Raw genomic sequence first — 22,322 nt, 5'->3', positions numbered from 1 at the left:
CAGCGCTGGAGGGAACAGGGCTGCAAGAGGGTGGGTCATCTCTTTGATCTAGACGGGCTGATCCCGTTCTCCGCCCTGCGTCGGGAACACTTTAACCTCCCGGAGTCCGACGCCTTTCCCTACTCGCAGGTGGCGCACTGGGTCACGCAACCTTCTAACGTGGCTGCCATGTCCCGTTCCATGACGAAGCTGGAGCGTTGGGTAATCTGTAAAAAGGACGACCGCAAACTCATCTCGGAACTTTACGCACTGATTCTCGCGCGGCCACATGCACAGCGTACCAAGGTGCAGGTCCGTTGGGAGACTGAGTTAGGCCGCCCACTGACTCGCAAGGAGTGGGACAAGGTGTTTTATCGTGCGCACCACACTGCTGCTAACGTGGCGAGGGCCGAATCGGCCTACAAAATGATGTCCTACTGGTATCATACTCCGGCTAGGATTCACACATGGGACCCTAAGTGCTCAGGTCTATGCTGGCGGGGCTGTGGCGCGACGGGCACCCTGACGCATCTGCTCTGGCACTGCCCCAAACTAGTGAGATATTGAAAAGCAGCCCTGGACGACGTGGACGACGCGTTCAACATCACATTCTCCAAAGCGCTGGAGCACGTGCTGCTAGGTCTACCACACTCTAAAGCGTTCCCCCAGCGCTCCCTGCGGGGTAGGCAGATATCCTTAGCCTTGCTGGCTGCGCGCCTAGTTATACTTGCGCAATGGCGATCCCCTGATACCCCCGACCCGAGAGATTGGATTCGACAACTGTGGCTGTTGCTGGGCATGGAGAGGCTGTCGCTCTGTGTGGATGGCAGGGGTGAGACATATGCTGAGCTGTGGGACCCATTCATACGCTTGCTATCACGCGATTCGCGCGAAGTGGCATGCCCCAAGTTTTTACAAATCCTGCAACTTATTCCGCTAGGGCCATTGAGTGCAAGCACCTAGAGTGGTCCGGCCTGCTTTGTGCGGTAAGTGAGAAGCGAGAGCGTGAGTACGGAGGCGCGGGTAGGGCTGATGCGGGAGGAGGGGGGGGGGAGGCGGTGGTGGGGACAGGTAGGGGGGGGTGGGTGGTTTTCTGTTCATATGTCGCTGTTTGGTTCTTTTCTATAGAATGCAGTATCAAAGGTAGGCCTAGCTGTTCTGCTTGGCCTTTCGTTCATCCTCGCTGGGTCGCCCCCAGGGGTGTAGGCCCTAAGGCTGTGTTCGAATATTGTTGGACTGTGCTCTGCCGGCCGATGGATGTAGGCAGCCAAGCTGTGTTATGGAATGCCATACTGCTCAATAAAAAACGTTAGATTCTAAATAATACCCTAAAGGTTAATTCCAACCCTAAGTGTGTAGCAGCAAGGCAGGACAGTATGCCGTCGGGGATGAGCGGCCCAGAATCTATGAGGAAGCCTGGAAGATCGGAACATGGCAGCTCTACAGAAGGATCTCAGACTTACAGAAGGATCTCAGACTTGACATCTCCGCCCAGCAGTTGCTCCACTGGTGGTGTTCCTGGGGAATGTGCCAGTATTGCGGGAAGGACAGACCAAAACCACAGAGCAATTATTGTTTAAAGTGATGCACTGTTTGAACCAACGTTTTAAGGGTGTAAGGATCTGGAAAGGGGATATATTTAACCAAATGATTATGGCCAGAAGATCTGCCTGGATTGGACCCTCCAGGAAGGAAGTGGGGGGAGATTGTGTGGTTGTAAACTTTAACAATGAGTATATTGTCAGACTGGGTAGTAACTAGATAGCCATCCTGACAAAATTACTGTGCTGCCACTGTGTTCATTCTATAGACTCCAACCCCACTTTCAGAAAGAATGGGCCCCTCCTTGCGTGGTGAGACAGCCATGGGTATCCCCAAGAAGCCTACTTAGATTTACAGATCTAAGCCTCGCTAATAGATTTGCCCCTCTAACTGACTTAGAAGCATGTGATTGACTGCAACCAGTCCTCTCAAACCGTATTGAGAGCACTGTTATCCACCCTACACTAGCTCCTGATATTGCTGAGGGATCACAGTTAATTAATACTAATCAACTAGAGAGTAGTGAGATTCTGATATCCCCTGTATCAAACGGTAGGCCGGCTTGTTCCTCGATAACCATTATCTCTTGGAATATCACCGGCCTTCCAGCTAAGACTATGTCATCTGATTGGTCATCCTTTATAGAGGGGCATGATATCATTGCCTTTCAGGAAACATGGTCACAGAATATGATTTTTCGTCCAGGTTATTTGGCCTTTAGCAAATCAGCCATTGTAAGACAAAAAGGGAGACCCTGTGGGGGGCTTACCATCTGGGAAAGACAACACTCCGGGTACCAGGTTGAAGAGTTATTAATGGATAATCCTGATATTTTGGCCAGTAAAATGTTATCAAAATATGTTCCAGACTTAATACTGATCAATGTGTATGCGAGAGGGATGGCAGGTTGGAAATTATCATTAACTGTTTCACAGTTGGATACCTTTATTGAAGCCCATAGAGGGATAAATCACCTGGTAATTGCAGGTGACTTTAATTGCACTTTCGAGCCCCTCAGCTATGAAGACTGTGGCCTTAGTAGAGACGAGGATTCCAATTGGGGGATCATGCTGCTAACGCTGCCTCCAATAAAAAATGGACTGAGGCAGCCTATGTCTTGAGAGAGGCCTAAGGGCTGTAAATGGGAGGTCGTTGTCAGATAGCGAAGGCCATCACACCTTTAATAATGGGATAAGAAGTAGCCGAATTAACTACTTTCTTATCAACCTAGAACTATGGCCCGACTTCTGGATATACAGATCCAACGGAGAATTACCATAATCCCCTATTGCTAACCTTAGAGATAAAGGGTCTGGAACCACAAGTGGTTCAAGATGAAATTGTGACAGCAGATGTAATTGTCACATGATTGTCGCATGCTAAAATGGGCAGCGGTATTAGAAAAGGGTAATACTCTAGACCAGATAAAGTCAACAGTTGAAAATACATTAATAGCTATCTATGATAGAGACTACTAGCCACAGATTCGTTCACGTAGAGTTATCCCCAGGCGTGAGACTGGATCCGGAAACTTTTTGCCACAGCGTCCCTGCGCACCGGGGGCGGGGCAACATCACGCGACTCCGCCCAGGCGCCTCCGCGCACGTGACATCAGTGAGGTCACATAAGCCCCACCCCGACGCGTCTACATCAGTTTTCTTAATAGAACTTTTCCGCACTACAACTCTGAGCCACCAACAAAAAACTGTGGGAGCATGGGAATAGTGTACGAAAGAGTATACAAAAAGAACCCCATAAAGAACAGTGCAACACCGCAGTGTCCAATGGCAGAGAGAGAGGAAGAACAGAGCTGAGTCCTGAGCAGCCACCCAGCCAATACATACAGCATCCCCCCACCTCCCCCCGGAGACAGGTAACCTGCGTAAAGTCTTGACACATGTAGCAGGCCTACAATCACACCTCAAAACAAGGAAGGGGAGACAGCCCCAACAGGCAGGAACAACCAACCTCCAGCCACCCCAGCCTAGAGGGCATCCACCCCCCAAGAAACGCCTGGGGATAATTCTACGTAAAGGAATCTGCAGCTAGAATCGTCTCTACCAGATTCATAGTTACCGAAGGTAAGTAACTCGTACTTCAACCCTAGTCACTCATGATGATTCTGTCTCCGCCCTCACAGGTACATGAGGACCTTTTTGCTAAGCTGAAAGTCTTCTTCACCAAGAGTTAAAGATCTAGCAGGCAAGAAATCCAAAAGTCAGCAAAGTTGTATGACGGGGCATGTAGGGCGGCATTTAGGCACCTCTCCCAAGCCATAAGGTCGGGAGTACCACAGGAGGTTAAAACCACACGGTCAACATATAAAAAAAGTGCAATGCACGGCAAAGAAGACTTTCGATGAAAAAAGATGGAATGATCTTTTGCACTGAAGTAATGGGAAAAATTGGCCGGAATTTTGGCAAACAGTTAAATGGAGAAGCGGCGAGATAGGGCCAGCACAAGTGAATAATGTGGCACCAGAACAATGGGTCTCGCATTATCAGGCCCTATTTGCTGCCATATCAGGTACCCCCATACTTTGCCCCAAAATAGTCTCCGACACCTTACTAACCTTTGGGATAGGGGAGATTGAAAGAGTCTTGGATGCTGCTCCTACTGGTAGGGCCCCTGGCCCGGATTGTATCCCTGCCGATATATTTAAATATGATAAAAATGAATTGGCTTAAATACATTCACATATTATCCAACGCCCTAGCCAGGAGAGCCCCTATCCCAGAATCCTGGCGTGGTGCAGAATTAATACCCATATACAAAAAAGGGGACTGTGCCAGCCCAAGGAACTATAGGCCTATAAACTTAATTGATACAATACAAAAATGTGTGTCTAGGCTTGTGTTGTCGAATTATTACATGGATAGATGACCATGATATTCTATCCACTTTCCAAGCTGGTTTTCGCCCCCATGTTAGTACTGTTGACCAAGTCTTCAGGTTTATGTTGATTTACTGGAGCACTGTGATTTTAGCTGGGGGGACTTTATACGCAGCATTCATAGACTTAAAATCAGCATTTGATTTGTTTCCCCAGTTTAACTTATGGGATACACTAAAGGAATTAGGGATGCCTCACGAACTCCTACTTTTTATTATTAAACTGCATGAGTCAAACCAGGCACAGGTACGCTGGGACCAACAGGGCAAACTAACGGATCGTTTTCCAGTAAGCAAGGGGGTCCGACAAGGGTGCGTTTTAGTCCTTACTCTTTTTTCCTTATTTATAAATAAGGATGCCTCATACTATACTGCCTATCCAACTGATGCACCTATTCTTACCGGCTCGAAGGTACCACTATTGATGTTTGCAGATGATACCTTAATCCTGTCCAAAACTCAATTAGGTCTGCAACGTGCCCTTGACAGATTTACCATCTTCTGCAACGACCATGAGCTTGTAGTAAATGTAGATAAGACAAAGTTCATGGTCTTACATAAGCACAAAATAGTGAAAGGAAGAGTGGATATGAATAAGGCTATTTTGGAACAAACAGACACCTTTACATATCTGGGTGTAACTATGGGCAAGAGGATGAATTGGAAACTCCAGATAGATTAACTGGCCCTTAGGCATAACCAACTTGCATGAGCCCTACTGAAAGAGCATCGACTTTCCTTTACCAAACCGGTAGGGCCTGTATTAATGATTTATAATGGGGAAATCAAGGCATCGAGAATTTACGGTGCAGAGCTCTGGGGCTTTGAAAATGTAACTCCCTTCGTTTTAACGCAAAATACGTTTCTGAGATCTCTAACTGGTCTTCCTCAATCCACCCCCCTTAAACCACTAGTCCTAGACTTGGGATGTAATTCTTTCAAAGAGATTGCGGGTTTTAGACCCCTAGCTTACTGGAGACGACTTTGGACAACACCAGAGTTATTACCATATGCAAATGCACATAAGAAAAGTAGATACATCATCTAAAATTAAGTGGCTGCAAAAGATCAAGTGCACACTGGCTGATATGGGGCTCAGCCTTCTGTGGGAGGACCCTGTAGGTAATTTGTTCCCATCGAAAAATTATTATAAAGTATTATATTGGGACATGGTTAACCTTATCCATGTCACTGGTGAGCAATACCTCGTTGACAGCCATTTTCTTGGATCACAAGTAAGAATGTAGGTTTGAAGCCTATTGGGATTTTATTGCTAGACCATGTGACAGGAAACTATACCACCAATTTAGAGTTTGGTTCCTCCCCATAAAAACATTCACGTCAAAATGGCACAATGTACCAGATACCAAATGCCCTATGTGTCTAACGACGGAAGAGTCCATTGCCCATATATTGTTTGTTTGCCCTGCGTACAAGTGCCCTTGTCATAAATGGCTTCAGTCGATCTATCTTAACCTTGGCACAAGATCATGCCAAACGGCGCTGCGTATTCTGAAAACCGACACACGCCAAGATGTAGCAATATCAATGGCGAAGTTTCTGAGTTGGATGTGGGACATTCAAAGAAATTGTTTGAAGGCTATAGCTACTATTGCCCCGCTATGATTAAGTTATGCTCTATATGTTGTGTGTGGACCTCTGTGTGCACTGAATCTGTATAAACAATTTATTTACTTGCTGGTGTCTTATAAATGTGTATGGATAGGAAAATCCTAGTGATTAACCGTGTATTGTCATCAAATGCTATTCACTTTTTATAATATTTTTAAGATATATAATTTTATATTTAAATGGAAAAAAATCTTCTCTTTTATTTTTATGTTTTTAAGGAATTCAAATTTTAATGATTTTATGTACTATAGTTGTCTTTTATGATTGAAAATATTGACTAAAGACTAAGCAAGCTTCCACAGCTTAGCTTTCTAAGATCATGTAATGCTTTGACATTTGCTGGACTTTCCAGTCTTGTGCGTAAAGGAGTAATAAAACAGTAGTTACAATGCTGAGTGACATTTACTTTAAAAACTTGACCTGTCCTAGTGGTCATTTATTATTTGTGTGCAATGTTCTATCTCCCTTCCTTATTTGAGAGTACATCCCTGAACATGGAAGAAATGGGGCTTTTAAAACTGTTAAAGCCATCTTTATTTTTTTGATCATTTAATTCTAGGATGAACTGTTTGGAGCGCTTACAGATTCTAGTGATGACGAAATCGTTTGCAGTACCTCCAAGGCAGAACCTTCTTCAGATGACGGGGCACTTGAATGCCAGATAAATTGTACTTTTGTCAGTGGGCAAAAGAAACTTAACAAAGATACAGCTACAAAGGAAGGCCCACCACATGTGCTGAAACGTAACAGCAGCAATGAGAGGGATACTGCACTCCAGGTAACTGAATCCCTTTCACCTCATTTGGATAATTTGGAAACTGTGTCCAGTAAACAAAAAGAATTTGTAAAGATAGAAGAACAAGCATTTAACCATAAGCCTTCATCAGGTTTGAATAGTGAGTTGATGCAAATTAAGAGGACAGAAAATTTAGTATTGACGTCAAATCATCACCAGTCAAAAACCAGTGAACTAGCGCTATCTCAGGAAGAAACAGGTCCTATTACAAATACACCAGCTCACCATGAAAATGGGGATGAAGAATCAAGTAAAGTAATGCAGTCTGAAGGGGACACTTGCAAGAATGATGACCGGTCTGCAAATTTGCAACATAGTTCAGAACTTTTTAATGCACCATTGGAGTCACATGAGATGACCTGCAAAACTGTGCATAGTTTAGTTTTTGAATGCTCTTCAGATATCTTGGCTAATCAAGTTGTTGCAATAAAAGATACATTTTCTGTCTTTGAGAACTTGTCAGAAAATAGTAACAATGTGTTTGGTGCAAACCGAGACAGATTACCTACCCCAGACGTTTCAGAGGATACCGTTCAAAATTGTGTATCGTTGGATTCCATAAAAATGATAACGGGTAAAGGAAACACATCCTTGGCTGCAAAAGCCATGTTTTCCCCAGAAAATCCTTGCAAGTCAAAAGTCGGAGAAGACACAAAAAAGAAACTGGACACAGATGTTTCACTGGTCGACCCTCATCAAGGTGAAATGACATCCAGCATTGTGGTTCAAGATAAAACAAGTGTAATAGGTACCAAAATAAGTTCAAGATGCTTATTCGAGCATTCGTATGCCTGCTTAGCTCAAAATATTACAAACACTTGTCATAGAGACTGCTTAGAAGGCAAGATCGCAGCTAAAGAAATAAGCAGGGAGCCCAACTCTCAAAATGATGAAATGAAAATGAATACAGTCTCAGTGGAGGTCATAGCTTCGAATGTCCAGAAGTTAGAAACTATGTCTTCTGCTCCAGTGATATTTAATGAGCAAGGCCCGTCAGATACAGAAAACATAGTTACATCTTTCAGTTCAGTTACACAAACCACCAGGGTGTTTTCGGAGGAAAATGCCGGAAATTATCTGAGTAATAAACCGTCAACCAAACACAGTGTGCATGCAATAGAAGATCACTCTGTAGAATCTATCGGGATTAATTCAAATTCTGCTTTTAAAATTGATTGCATAGAACCTCAAACAGCAGAAGTTGCAAGTGTGACACATGCAGTGCGCATAATTCATAGTGAAAATGTCAGTGAACCAAAAAGTGTATCAAACCCTGTAGAAATTAGTAAATCTCTAGAATCGGAACAAAAATGCATCAAGAAAATAGCAGTCAATACGAAAGACATGTGTAAATTGGTAGAGTCCACAAACATTGGGCTTTCTGTGCAGTTGATGAAACTACAGACAACTAGCAGTGTGACTTCTGAACAGGATTGCAAAAATCTTGAAATAGAGTTAAGAACTGAATCAAAATCTGAATTTCCCCCACAGAAGATAATTCCGAAAAATGCATTTGAACCATTAGCATCTGATAAGAGAACAGATTTAACAAAAACCTTGATGGTAGAGCCTGAAGATCCCTCTGCAGAAGCTGGTACATCTTTGCATCCTAAAAATGTATGTGTGTCAAGTGAAATTAAAGCACAGAATGAGAGCGCCGTTAGCTCTTTAAGAGTGTGTTGCACTGGTAAGCTTGTCTCGTCTTTGTCAAAATCTAATACAGGAAGAGAATGTGAAACATTTGAAAAGAAAGCAGAGGTTGACAACTGTGTATCACTTACAAATATAAGAGACAATGTTTTTCCATTAGGACAAACCGAAACGAATCATTCAGGAATTCAAATCTCTCACAGTGATGAGGCAAGCAAAATGAATGACGCAAGACGTGACTCAAAGTTGAATCAAAGTTTGAGTTCAGATAGATCCATAGCTCCTGCCACTGTGCCACCTTATCGAGAACAAAATGCTAAAATGGTAGCTATGCAAGTTGCTAACCTTGATAAAGGTGGTGTACCTTGCATTGACCATGATTCAATTGCCATTCAGTTTTCTATGGAAGCAGGTCAGTATGGTAATTCAATACATTCTAAGAACATTGTGATTAACACTGTAAACCAAACATCTGCTAAATCTTCCAGTCAACAATGCATATGTATTGTCAACTCAGAAAAACACCTCTCTGACAAGCACAAGTCTTGCTGCCAAGAAGGAAGAGACTGTGAGAAGGCAGACACTTTTACTCATATTTTACCCATTCTCAATAAGCAGGGGTTAGTGGATGCTCAGGTGAACATATCAACAGGAAGTGAGCAGCCTTCTTGTTCTAGTACTAATGTGATTCCGGGAAAGGACGAGGAATTTTCAAGTTGTGAGCAGAACGGAACAGAGCACGGAGGCAACCCTTCTAATCTGTTGCCAGAAAATATAAAACATTTCAAATCTGAGCAAAATCATTTGAGTTTTAGTGTGCTTTGTAGGCAGAGTGCAGGTGCACTGCAAAACCTATTCAATGCTACTTCTCTTCCTAGGGATGATAGCAATGGACTTGTTTCAGTAAATATAGCCCTAAAACATTCAGAGGAAACAGAAAATACGATGAAAGGGAGACATACTGGCTGCCCTGAGGAAAATGTAATATATCAACATGTGCCCAGTTTTAGGAGTGTCCGAGATCCCACAGACCGAAACATTCATGATAGCACACCCAGTCCAAGCACAATTAAACTAGATGAAGAGGACTCAGATCTTGAAGATGATTTTCCTGTAAGAAAGGTCAGCAATACAAATCGCCACATCTATAGAAAGCCTAACAGGAAAAAATATATGGATGACATGCTTAAACTAACAAAAATGTTGCAGCGAATAACCACTTTAAATGATCAGGAGGACAGTAAAATGACACCGTCACTAAATGCAGACAAACGTTTTAAGGCTCAACATTTGACAGTTTCTCTAGCCAATGCTGCCATTTCTGAAATAAAACAAACTAACCATCTGAGTGGTATAATGTATACTAAAGTAAAATGTGATCAACAAACGGTCTGCTCCTTTGATGCCACTTCTCTTGCATCAAATAGTCTATCCGAATGTAATCCAGAAGCAGACCGGGAGGAAGCATTCCGTGCCAACATTGTAGAGGAAAAAAATGCTTCTTTGATGCTTTCGGTTAAGCCAGACCTACCCCCATCTGGAAAACTAGTACAATGCTTAACCGAGGACAGCACCTTAGAAAGTGGTTCTGTTCAGGTTCAAATGTTGGAAGATCATGTACCTGTGACAGAGGATTTTGACGTTAAAAATACTGTTTTGACTATGGACCGGACAGTGGGTGACATTGGGATTAATGTAAAATCTGGAACCGGGGAACTTGCAACTGAGCCACAGAGAGAACATCATCAGACTGATTCTCATCCCCCAGGTACAGCACCATTTTGCCAAGGTACTGATGAACAAGGTTTGGATTTATCTGTAAGAAAGCTGGAACAAAGATTAATTCTGTCTTCTGGTGGAGAGTCTAATCGTGTGAGCAGTCATGCTGTTCAACCAAATGGAAAAGCAGGTAGTTCTGGGAAGCATTGCATATGGAATATCCCCACTATAGACTCTGACCTTGGGGTTACTAAATACAAGAACAACTATGACTTAAGAAGCTCACACAGGACTCTTCTACCTGAATTCTTTAGTGTGTGTAAAGGTAGTCAAAACAATACCTTAGGTAAAAATATCAAGGAAGCATCAAATGTCTTGCTAAATGATTCAGGAATGGCTGCTTCTAAGGGACATAACAGCACAGCTCGTCTCCGGATAGCTCAAGGGAGAGGTAAAGTCAAAGGTCCACTGACTACAGAAAATCAGCCCATAGTTGCCAATGCGGATACTTCTACTAAAACAAAACATTCTCCTGACACTATAAGCAAAGTTAGGTCAGAAATGGGCCCACCATTACCACCTTTACTCCAACCTTTGATAGCTACTCCCCCAAGAACTCTTCGTCCTGTTTCACCTATAATGTCGACCTCCAGTAGGTCTTCTCTACCATCCCCACTTGATGACCTGATTTCTCCTTTGCGTGAAACTCCAGTTGCACCGCTTGTGTCTCCGTTGTCAGATGATCAGAGATACAAATCTCTGTTTACCACCCCTTCTCCCTCAGAAAGGACCAGTAAGAGAATTGTATCATCACCTTTACAGTTTTGTGCAGCAACACCCAAACATGCACTTCCTGTTCCTGGGAGGCTTCCACCTTCCGCAAGTGGAAAAGCACCACCAAGTGTTCCACAGGAGAATTCTGTGAAAATATTAGATTCCATGTATCCTGAACTTTCTGCTCAGGCAAGAACCCTAAACATACTCAAAGGCAATATTCAGCTGAATAGATGTTCACCTGCAGACTGCAAGCACTTACCAGGACCTGTAAATAAAATTACAGGGTTCAAAGCCATTACATCTACTTCAACAGCCTTTGTGAAAACAGGAAAGAACTCCCAGTTTGATGGCAACAGTGTTGTGAAGCAGGATGTGCAGCTCCACCAACTAACTGCCACTTCACTTAGTGCTAATGGGAAAAGAGCCACAATGATTGGGGCAATGCCAAGAAGTGCGAAAAGACTTTGTTTAGGAATTGAATCACCAAATTTAGATACCAAGGAAAGTGGATCAAAGTGCTCAAACAAAGAAGTCAATGCTTGTGATAACCAAGCAGAGCAAGTTGAAAATCCTTGTCCAGAATTGTCCTCCAGTGTACAGAAGATTTCTGAGGCTAATGATGAAGCTGTGAATAATGCACTTAAAAAGATTGGAGATTCTTGTTTTGACTTGTTGCCTGTCATTAGAAGTCATGTGCATGTCGGAAATATATCTGTGGCTCCCGTAATGCGAGATGAAGAGAAAGAAGTGGTACATGAATGCACTGTTACAAAAATGGTAAGTCACTTTCTAATTTATTAATATGGTGCTATGTGCACAATTCACTCCTAAGCACTGTTTGATGACAAAACAGGTACTTGGACAGCGGCTGTAGGAATAGGAAAGCTAGGAGGCAAAACGTACGAGTAAGGTTGACGTTAAGGGCAAGAGAAGGATGAAAGACTCAGACTTAAAATATGTACACCCATTCTTCTGCTAATTAACCTTCAACAGAAAATATGGGAATCTGAAGAGGATTTGCTTGCAGGTCTTTTATCCCTGACCAACAGTTATTGACAAATCGTCATAGATATAGTGTTCAGGGTGGATGGTGAGCAAATGGCTCTAAAGTCATGACGGAGGTCCAGGTACCTAGACAAAGTGACTGGCATTTCATTGGGTAATAGATATCTCCCAGAAATACTTCATACAAGTGGTCATTATCACCGGGGCATTTGATTGATTCTAATATAAAGGCAAATATTGTAAGTGTATGCAACTTTCTCCTATGAGCAATTGGCCTTTTATAAAGGTTATAGTGCTTCTACGATCTGCCAGTTTGTCTGCTATCAGTAATCAGTTTACTACCTAGCGTGCTAATTTTGGAGGAAAACTGTGTTATTTTCTAGATGTACAAGCCCTTATAGAGAGCATTCTAGATGTCCTCTTTAGCACATATTATAAAAGGGTAAACCTCCTTGCATATAGACTATGGTAGCCAGGGCATTCAAAAACATGAGACCACTGCGATAAATGAAATTGTGCAATGTGGAGTCGTACTTTTTTTAATGTATTCCAACTCTGTAGTAACATATACAAGTGTAATACTCACCCATGTTTTTACGTTTGTTCAAAGCATTGGCTTTATGAAAAGTTGAGACAAACTGAAGACAAACACCTTATCCATTGTTATCCAAAGACTTAAAGCTTGAGGACAAGACTGTGGTATCCCTCTAGCTGCTATTGGAAATAAAATTAACATGCCTGCCTTCTTCCATTGCTTTCCCCACCGCCTTAGAAATGACTGCTTTCTGAAAATACTTTGCCCTTGAAATTAAAATTGGGCAGATGGTGCTTAACAGTGGGATTAGCATTGGTCTAGAAAGATTTCAAGCATTTAGCAGTCAAAATTTGCACCAGATTTGTTTTTTTCTTATGTTGTGTTGACTCTTCAGTATTACCACCTATGCTCTACAAGAAGAACTGTGGTGTTTTCAAACCTGTTTGTGATTCAAGAAAGTGTGATTCTAGTCTCAGGTCAATCATACCAAGTTAGGAAGTTAATATTTGTTCTCTCCTTTCTAATGCATTAGTACAGTGGTTCTTAACCTGTGTTTCACTAACTCCTGGGTGTGCACAAATCCTACTCAGGGGGCCTGTGACTGCTTAGAAAATTAAATAATTTTAACAGATTAATATAGTGTTTGTAAAGAAAGAAGCAAAATATAGAGGTGAAAATTTTAAAACGTTCTGTAAATGTGAAGGAATTTGAAATTGGTCGCAAAAAATTAAGTTTGTTTACTCATACTGATTTGTTGGTGAAGTACAAGTCCATCAAACAGATTATAGTCTGGACATCAAATGTCCTGAATTGAATTTAGAAGAGCTCTAAACTTCTAAATAATATTGGTTTTTTTGTTTGTTAGTGACTTAAATAAAATATTTCTTCATTTGTGTATTTTCTTTTATAAAAGCTTTTCTCTGTAATTTGTTGTATTGTTTTGCAATTCAGATCACACCAGAGCCATACGCTTGTGTCCTTTGCTTCCAGTAATGCCTCAGTGGGGGATCATTGGATCCCAAAAATTGTTCAGTGGGGGTCTCCCCGTTCCAGCAATGGTTAAATAGGAGTCAACAGAAGTCAGATTGCAGAAGTAAAAGGTTAAAAACCATTGTACTAGGAGGTATGCCTTCATTTGTAGTTATTCTGTCTGAATGATAGCTTCTCAGACCCCACAAATTGCTGTAACACCTTTGTATGAGCATATTCACCTTCATTACTCCTTTGAGGAGTGGTGGTGGGTTGTACTGCGATTAAATATGTCACCCATAACTGGAAAAGTTCTTTGTTGCACTCGCTTTTCTTGATGACACCCTTTGGAGATCAATGCCTGTCCATCGACTCCCAACTGCAAAGGCCTCAGTTCTCCTTTAGACTTGTGCCCTCTGAATCTTATACAGCTTCATTGTGGAGAATGTACACATGGTGATAGAACGGATGCCCATCCAGTACTGTCCCTAATGCCATACAAAATGTCCGTGGTCCAATCACCTCAAGGTGTGTAATGTCTGCCCTGACCATGACGATTCTGTTTGTGTTGCCTGCTTGCCTTTTGGTCGCAGAAGATCCTCCAGTACCGACAGGAGAGAATCTGCACCAACAATCCTGGGACAACACACCTGACAATTTCAGAGACCAGACCCCCACATGATATCGAGGAATGTGAGGGGAGCGGCCCTTCAGGCAAGACACCACACCAACTATCGCCCTGCCCAGGGCCAGTCTTCTCCAGCAGTTCTCACTAGGAGGAAGAAGAGTAGGTTCCCTCCATCTTCTCAACCACTGCCCTTAAACAAAGATATTGGGCAGGGTCATATCGGACACACATGCTAAGGGGGGAGGGGGGGTCTGACGTAGAGTCCTGTGCCAAAACCATCTCAGCTTCTAGGGCCTCTACTCACTTCAGGCTCTGTTGACACCGAATAAGACTGGGAATGAGAGAGCTCCCATTGAAGGTCCTTAACACTCCTTGGCCGTCAAGCTCCACAATTTCACAGATGCCTCGACTTTGCTCGAAACTGAATGCCCCTTCGATACCGGCACACAAGACATCTTTATCTCTGAGGCCTAGCTTGATGTGGAATTCCGAACAACTGATCCTACAAAGACTGCAGGAGAAGCTGGATGTGAGGCAAGCAAGACTCTGTATTCATCTCTTGACTGGAAAGAGTTTAGCGACTCCAACTCCACCGAAACCAGTTGAAACTGCTGCAAAATAAGAAACATGCCTTTAAGGAAGAGCATGCAGTAGAGCCTGTGCACAGGCCAAAGAACATAGAGACAGAGGCACTTACTCTCCCCATGTTTCTCCTCCGCCACTGCTGCCTCATCCTTCTTCCCCCTCCCCCCCCTCACACACACACAACCATTTTTACCACCACCCATCCCACCGCCAGTCACCAGAGTGATCTCTACATTCTTCATCTGGCATGACAGCCCCTTCTACCCCACTGATCCATATGAGGCACACTTCGAAACACAGCTCACAGACAATCTGTGGGACAAAGGATGTCGATCACTACCTTAATAGCACATCTCCCTCTAATGACAGGAGCGTAGCTATCACTGGTGCATGAGGTGGAATGGCACTATGCAAGAGCCCTAATGAGCTCATTAAATACAGACAATTGCTGTCTATCTGATAGAGATTTTTAACCACACATTCCTGACATATAAATAGTCCCCAGACATCGAGTGATTTACAAATGATAAGGCAGAGGCCAGAAAAATCGGAGTAAACATATTTAGTGAATTTTGGTCACAGTCACGTGGTGCACAAGATCTAGAAGACCAGTCTTCTAATCTTCATCAAGGAGTATCGCATCATATTACCATCATTTGAAAACGATCAGCACACACAATTTTCTTTGTATCCATTTGATATATGGAAGTTTTAATTCACAGTATGTATGAAGTTCATTCACATATATTTCTTTTTCACAAGAATGTCTTTATTCAAATCTTCTTAACACCGATTTTCACACTGTAGCCTACTCATTTCGTCTCTGTACAAGATTTCTTCAGGGCTACAAAAATACAGACAACGCATATATAATTAAAATCAAATACAAAAACAAAATGTATATCTTTTTTTAAAACAACGGCACAAAGCATGATTCCTCAGTACAACAAGCTTGATTCTTTTCCTGATCCTTTTTCAGACCTTAGTTTAACATTTTCTCATTATTTTCTGCTATATGCATACCATATACCAATGGTATATTTAACGCAACATCATCTTATCAAAAACATCAAGGCTACACTTAGTCTCTTGTCATTTACATCAGATCCAATTTAAACATGATAACATTGTGTATCAAATTCAACCAAAATGAATAATGGAAAGCATTTTATTTTCAGTGGGATTCTGACTAATGTTTATTCTAGACTTTAGCTCAAGCAATTCTCACTTTCCAAGGACATCCAATATTTCATAATCCAGCTAACCATGGGAGTATATACCTTATTATCCATCCCTCCACATCAGATGTTATCAAAACAATATTTTTTCTAACTTTCAAATAATATTATGCATGTCGTCATTACATCATAAGACACCCCCCTGACTCCCAGATCTACCACAATGTGGATTGTTTAGGGCTACTGACAAAATTATACACTCCTTAATCTCATATTTGTAACTACCACTCTAGTCTAACAAAAGTGAGAGATTATATAGGCAGTCATTTAACAGCTCATTCTCCTTAAGAAACCACTACCACCGAACCAATGACAGTTACATAAGGATGTTAAACCCTCTTTGTTTTTACTACAATGACACCAAATCCGGGATCGTACGTAAGTTTGCCATTTCTTTCATGTGTAGCCATAAAGCCTGATACATTTTGATCATCAAATTATGGCTTCTTAATATCCTAATCACTCGAGGCAAAAGCCACCCAAAAACGATATCTGAAAGAGACAATTGGTTATAGATTCCTTACCTTCGTATTACCCCCAAGTGTCAGACTGGATCCAGAGAATATTTTGGCAACAGTACGCCTGTGCGTCGAAAGCTGGCATTGGGCGGCTTGGCGTTCGTCGTTGGCATCGTGGTCGCCGGGACGACGTTGTGGAAGCTACTTAGACGCCGCACTCAAGAGCTGATGTCAGTGCTTTCTTTTTCCTCGCCAGCCAGCGCAGGTCCGAAAGAGTGGTACCTCTAGTCAATGTTTGAGTGACTTTTTGCCGACTTTTGTCAACATCGTTTTTGAGTCTTCGAGTACTGGTGCGCATCAGGGATGCCTGGTTTCAAGGATTGCCGTTCCTGCAGTGGATTGATGTCGGTGATGGATCTGCACCGCGTGTGACTGTTCTGTCTGGAACCTGACCACGATTCCAAGTCGTGTTCCGACTGCCGTACCATGAATCCAAAGTCTTTGCAGGAGCGGTCCTGAAAGCTTCTCAAGGCCCGGCAGTCCGCTCCGCACGAGGTCCCGATCGCGTGGGAGGTCACGAGACCGGTCGTGGAGCCACCACCACCAGTCCTCTTCCAAGTCTTTGCACTCCTCAGGTAAGTCGAAGCACAAGAAGAAGTTGAGGAAGCATTGTCTACTTCTCCCCGCCCTTCGGCCGATGCGACTAGGGATGCAGGTGGTGCCCCTCCCGCTGCTCCGAGTGCAGATCCCACTGGGTCGACTCAGAGTTTCCCTCCCTTCCCGGGACCCGGTGCGCCCCCTGCCCAGCTGCCAAGTTTCTACGAAGCGATGCTTGCCATCTTTGGGCAGATCGACTCCACCTGTACACTTTTGGTCCCGCTGACTCATTTTCGGGCCCTGGGCCTTTGGCGGCTAGGCCCCAGCACAGCAGGGTTCCCTTGTATCCAGGCCTGGATCCAGATCGGCGCCGGTTGACCTGACCACATATTCACAGGCACCACATCCGCAGCCAACGCCGGTTGTGTACCCAGCCAGTATTGACCCCGGCCTCCGCCCCGACGTGAACATGGAGCCGGACGGACGTCGACCGACGTCTGTTCCGACACCGACGGGTACTTTTGTGCCCTTGTTCCACCCTGGTTCTTTTAGGCCAGATTGGCAACCAGAGGAGGGTGAGCAGGACTGGGAGGGTCCCGGAGACCCTTTAATTGACCAGTTAGAATATGATCCGGACTGGTGAGTGGAGTTGGGAGAGGGATGCCAGTGGTCTGGATACTTCCCCAGACCGTGGCATGTTGTCTCCTCCTTCCATGGCTACGGAGAAGGGAGCTTCTTATCCAGTGGTGTTGCGTAGGGCAGCAGAGGCTCTCAACCTCTAGCTACCTACGGTGGCGGTCAGGACTAACCTCCTGACGGAGGTGCTTCAACCAGCTGCAAGCTCTTCAGTGAAGCCCTCACTGACATCGTTTTGGGCACTTGGTCCAAGCCCAACACAGGGGCTCCTGTATATAGGATGATCGCCCGACGCCAACGCCTGGCTCTTGGCGAACCCTCTTTACTCTTCCAACACACCTCCCCTGCGAGCTTTGTGGTCCAAGCCTCTACGTCCGAAGGCACATTCCCTAGTGCACCACCTTATAGGGACTCCAAAAAGCTGGACCACCTTGGGAAGATGATGTTTTCTTCCTCCAGCTTGGGACTGCGGTCGGTAAACACTGCATGTCTGTTGAGCAGTTACACCCATGCAGTGTGGAATACGGGGGTGCACGTTCTGCCCCAGTGCCCGAGGAGGCCTGGGCCGTTCTCTCCTGTGCAGTTGCCGAGGGGAGAGAAGCAGCCAAGTTTACCATTCGCTGTGGACTGGACACCGGCGACTCGCTAGGTAGGACGATTTCAGCGTCAGTAGCCCTTCAAAGCTACGCCTGGCTGAGGTCGACTGGTTTTTCAGGGGCTGTCAAAGCTACCCTTATGGACATGCCCTTTGATGGCCGTCGCCTATTAGGCGACAAGACAGACAACGCACTAGAGTGCTTTTAGGACCTTCTGACCATGGCCAAGTCCTTGAGCCGCTCTACTACCCGCCCTGCGCAGTCTGCTTTTCTCCCCTTTTGTGGCTACAGAAGGAGTGCCCCGCCATGTTCCGCCCAGGGCCACAGGCCGGCGCTACCTTCTCGGCCCTTGCACGGCCCGGGGTGTGGTAACCACCGCAATAGGTCTGAGGACCAGCAAGCCAGCCCACCACAGCCCCCTCTGCAGCAGCCTCCATACTCTCCGAGTCCGACCTTTCAGGGCCACCAATCGCCAGTGGGTGGCAGGAGTCGCCATCACCTCCCCTGCTGGCTCACCATTATGTCGGACAGGTGGGTTTTGCAGATAGTCCGAAGGGGCTACTCCCTCCCCTTCGAGACTACTCCTCCATCCATGCCACCTCAGCACCATCGCATGTCCGAGGATCATCTGGCCCTTCTCCAACAGGAAGTTTTGGCACTCTTGGCCGAGCGAGTTCCTGCCCCAGAATTAGGTTGTGGTTGCTATTCACACAACTTTCTGGTGCCCAAGAAGGACAAAGGCCTGCGTCCTATCTTGGATCCCAGGAACGTCAAGTGCTTCCTCCGAAAGGAGAAGTTCAAAATGTTGACGCTAGCTCAGGTCCTGTCTGCCCTTGACCCTGGAGACTGGATGGTAGCGTTGGGTTTGCAGGATGCTTACTTTAACATTCCTGTCCTGTCCACCCACCGCCGTTACCTGCGGTTCACGGTAGGCCTCTAGCACTTTCATTTCACCGTGCTCCCCTTTGGCTGTACCAGCACCCCTCCGGAGTTCACGAAAATGATGGCGGTGGTCGCAGCCTATCTGCGCAGATCAGTGGTTCGAGTCATTCCCTAGCTGGACGACTGGCTGTTGAAGGCGGGTTTGCCCCAGGCTATCGTCTCCCACCTCCAGACTACGGCGGACCTCTTGCACTCGCTGGGGTTCACTTTGAATGTGCGGAAGCCACACCTGGCTCCCTCTCAGAAGCTCCTTTTCATCGGAGCGGTTCTGAACTCGACTCAGTTTGGGGTTTATCCTCCCGAGCAGTGAGTCCGGGATATTCAGGCTATTTATTTATTTATTTGACCGTTTTATAGAGCGCGAACAAGACCCTTGCAGGTATCAGAGCGCTTCACAGTAGAGAAGTGTTTAGACATAAACACAATAAAATACAATGTAAACATAAGAATGGCATAAAAGCAATTGACAAATCAAACATTTCAGGATAATGAGGACGAGAAGCGGTGGCAGCAGAGAACAGTCAATGGTAAGAAGGGAAGGACAAGTAAGGTGTGACACCGTACTGATTGGGTTTGATGAATGATGAACAAAAAAAAAAACATTAAAGGCAAAAACGACAAAAATACGTGGTGCACAGCTGTGAAGAGAAGGATTCAAGCATTGACTGGGTGGGACAGAAGAATGGATGGGAGATGATAGTAAATTGATGACAAAGACAACAACATTACGTGGAGCAGAGCTGTACATGCGGGATCCAAAGTCAAGTGAGGCAATAATTATGTGAATTTGGCCATAAGGATGCTTTTTACTTCTAGTTTGAAGGAAGAGGTGGATGGGTTCAGTCTTATTTCTGGAGGTAGGGCATTCCAGATCCTAGGTGCCATTCCGGAGAAGGAGCGAGTATACGTTTTTTTCTTTTTGAATTTTTGTGGTTTCAGGAGGAGGTTGTCAGCACTCCTAGTTGATCTTGAACCTCCAGATATTGTGAGTTTTTGTGTGAGATAGCTGGGCGCATTGTGATGTAAAGCCCTGTGCGTCATGCAAGCTATTTTCAGGTGGATTCTGGCTTCAAATGGCAGCCAATTTAAAAATTTTAGATCAGGGGAGATGTGGGCCCTTTTTTTTGAGCCGGTTATTAGTCTTGCTGCCGCGTTGGTAGAGGCTCTTAGGGGAGCTGTAGTGGTCTTGGGGAGACCGCATAAAGAGACGCTTCCATAGTCCAGTCGAGGTAAAACTAGGGCCTGAACCGCTAGCTTGAAGTCATTGGGGGGTAGGAAGGGCTTTAGCTTCCTTAGGGTATTGATCTGAAAGTTTGCTCCCCTCGTAGCATTGCTAATATGCTTCTGCATGTTGAGGTTACTATCCAAAGTTATACTGAGTTATTTCGCTGAGTCCACAATGGTTGGTTGAACATCAAGTGCTGTGAGGTGTTTTATCAACTTGTGCATAGTGGGGACTTTGGTGGGTGGGGAAATAAGGAGAAATTCAGTTTTTAAGGCATTCAGTTTGAGGTGATTCAGTGCTAGCCATGATTTGGTGTTATTAAGAGTATTGTTGAGTAAATTAATGTCGTCCAAGGTGTTGATTTTGAGGTAGAGTTGAGTGTCGTCTGCATACATGTGGAATTGCACGTTGGATGTTTGTAGCAGATCGGTGAGTGGTTCCATGAAGAGGTTGAAGAGTGTGGGGGATAACGAGGAGCCTTGTGGTACACCTAACGTTACAGGAACTGGTTTGGACAGTGTATTGTTAACTTTGAATTTTTGAGTCCGGTTATGCAGAAATGATGTAAACCAGTCAAGTACTGGTCCTGAGAGACCCATTCTGTGTTTCAGCAGATTTATTAGGTGATCATGTTTGACCATGTCGAATGCTGAGGAAAGGTCTAATAGGATGAGGAGATAAGCTTCGTTCTGATCGAGAAGTTGTAGAGCATCATCTATGATGTGTGACATGGCTGATTCCGTGCTATGATTTGCCTGGAAGCCGGATTGGTGATTATTTAGGAGGTTGAAGTGGTCGATATGTTTAGACAGTTGGTGATGAGCACTTTTTTCTAGATGTTTGGCCAGGGTGGGAATGTTGGAGATTGGGCGGTAGTTGTTGAGGTCCGTAGGGTCAGCTGTGGGTTTCTTAAGGATGGGAGATACTTGTCCAACCTTTAGAGCGTCTGGGATGCATCCTTGTTGAAGTGAGCTGTTGATGATCTTGGTCCATATGGGTAGTAGCCATGGTGCGAGGTCTTTGACCGCATTTGCGGGGAGAGGGTCTGTGAGGTGATTGGAAGGCTTCAGGGCACTGAGAAATTTTCCCATAACTTCCTCAGTGTAGGGGTGGAAGTGAGACCATGTTGCGTTGTTTTTCAGGGAAAGCTCTGATGGGATTTGTTGAGATGCGTTAGGGGGTAGGTGGGGGGATTTGTTAAGTGGGCCAGAGTGAGAAATTAAGTAATTGAGGAGGTCTTTCTTGATGTTATCCGTCTTTATGTTAAAGTGATTATAAAAGTCATATCAAGATGGTAGTGGGTGAGTTGATTCAGGTGGCCTTTGCGGTTGGTCTTTAGATGCGTTTTGATCAATTCAAAACGTTTTTTGGGCGATTTTTTGCCTGGTCAAGTTGTTTGCTAAAGAAGACTGCTTTGGTGCGTTTGACCTTACGAAAGTAAGCATTTCTCTTTCTTTTTAGCGTCAGGAGGCGATTGGCGGATGGTACTGATCTCCAGTTGCGTTCGTCAGTTCTGAGAAGAGCGTCTGTCATCGTTCAGGAGCCCGTTGAACAAGAGTTTAGAGTCTTTCGTGGAGACTCTCTTTAGTTGTAGGGGGGCAAATTTGTTAATTATCGAGGTCATGGAGTTTAGGTAGTGGTTGGTGAGGTCCGTTACGTTGGAAGTTCCAGCAGGGGGTAAAAGTAGCTTCTTACTGGAGGGGGTAAAGAGTTTGTGCTGAGTTTTTTCCAGTCCCTTTTCCATACCTTAGGTGTTGTGGCTTGTGCAGATGTCAGTTTGATTGTTTCATTGATGAAGAAGGTGATGATGTGATGGTCAGACCAATCACAAGGGAGGATAGATTCCAATTGGGTGGCCTCATTCTTGGCAATTATTAGATCCATGATTGCACCCTTGTTGTGAGTTGAACTGTTGCACAGC

General features: G+C 44.5%; 1 protein-coding gene across 4 annotated transcripts in view; it reads left to right on the top strand.

Moving 5' to 3' along the window:
• The window catches only part of ICE1 (interactor of little elongation complex ELL subunit 1), an 868,698-nt gene that overhangs the window by 433,681 nt on the left and 412,695 nt on the right, over positions 1-22,322 (top strand). For all 4 annotated transcript variants that reach the window (XM_086965290.1, XM_086965289.1, XM_086965288.1 and 1 more), the window contains one exon: positions 6,605-11,764. In XM_086965290.1, coding sequence (XP_086821416.1) covers positions 6,605-11,764 — 5,160 coding nt within the window. The remainder of the gene's footprint in view (positions 1-6,604; positions 11,765-22,322) is intronic.

This window comes from Lissotriton vulgaris, chromosome 4_1, assembly GCF_964263255.1.
Source record: "Lissotriton vulgaris chromosome 4_1, aLisVul1.2, whole genome shotgun sequence".
NCBI lineage: Eukaryota > Metazoa > Chordata > Amphibia > Caudata > Salamandridae > Lissotriton > Lissotriton vulgaris.
The sequence above is the reverse complement of the archived record's forward strand: the minus strand, read 5'-3'. Positions and strand labels throughout refer to the sequence as shown.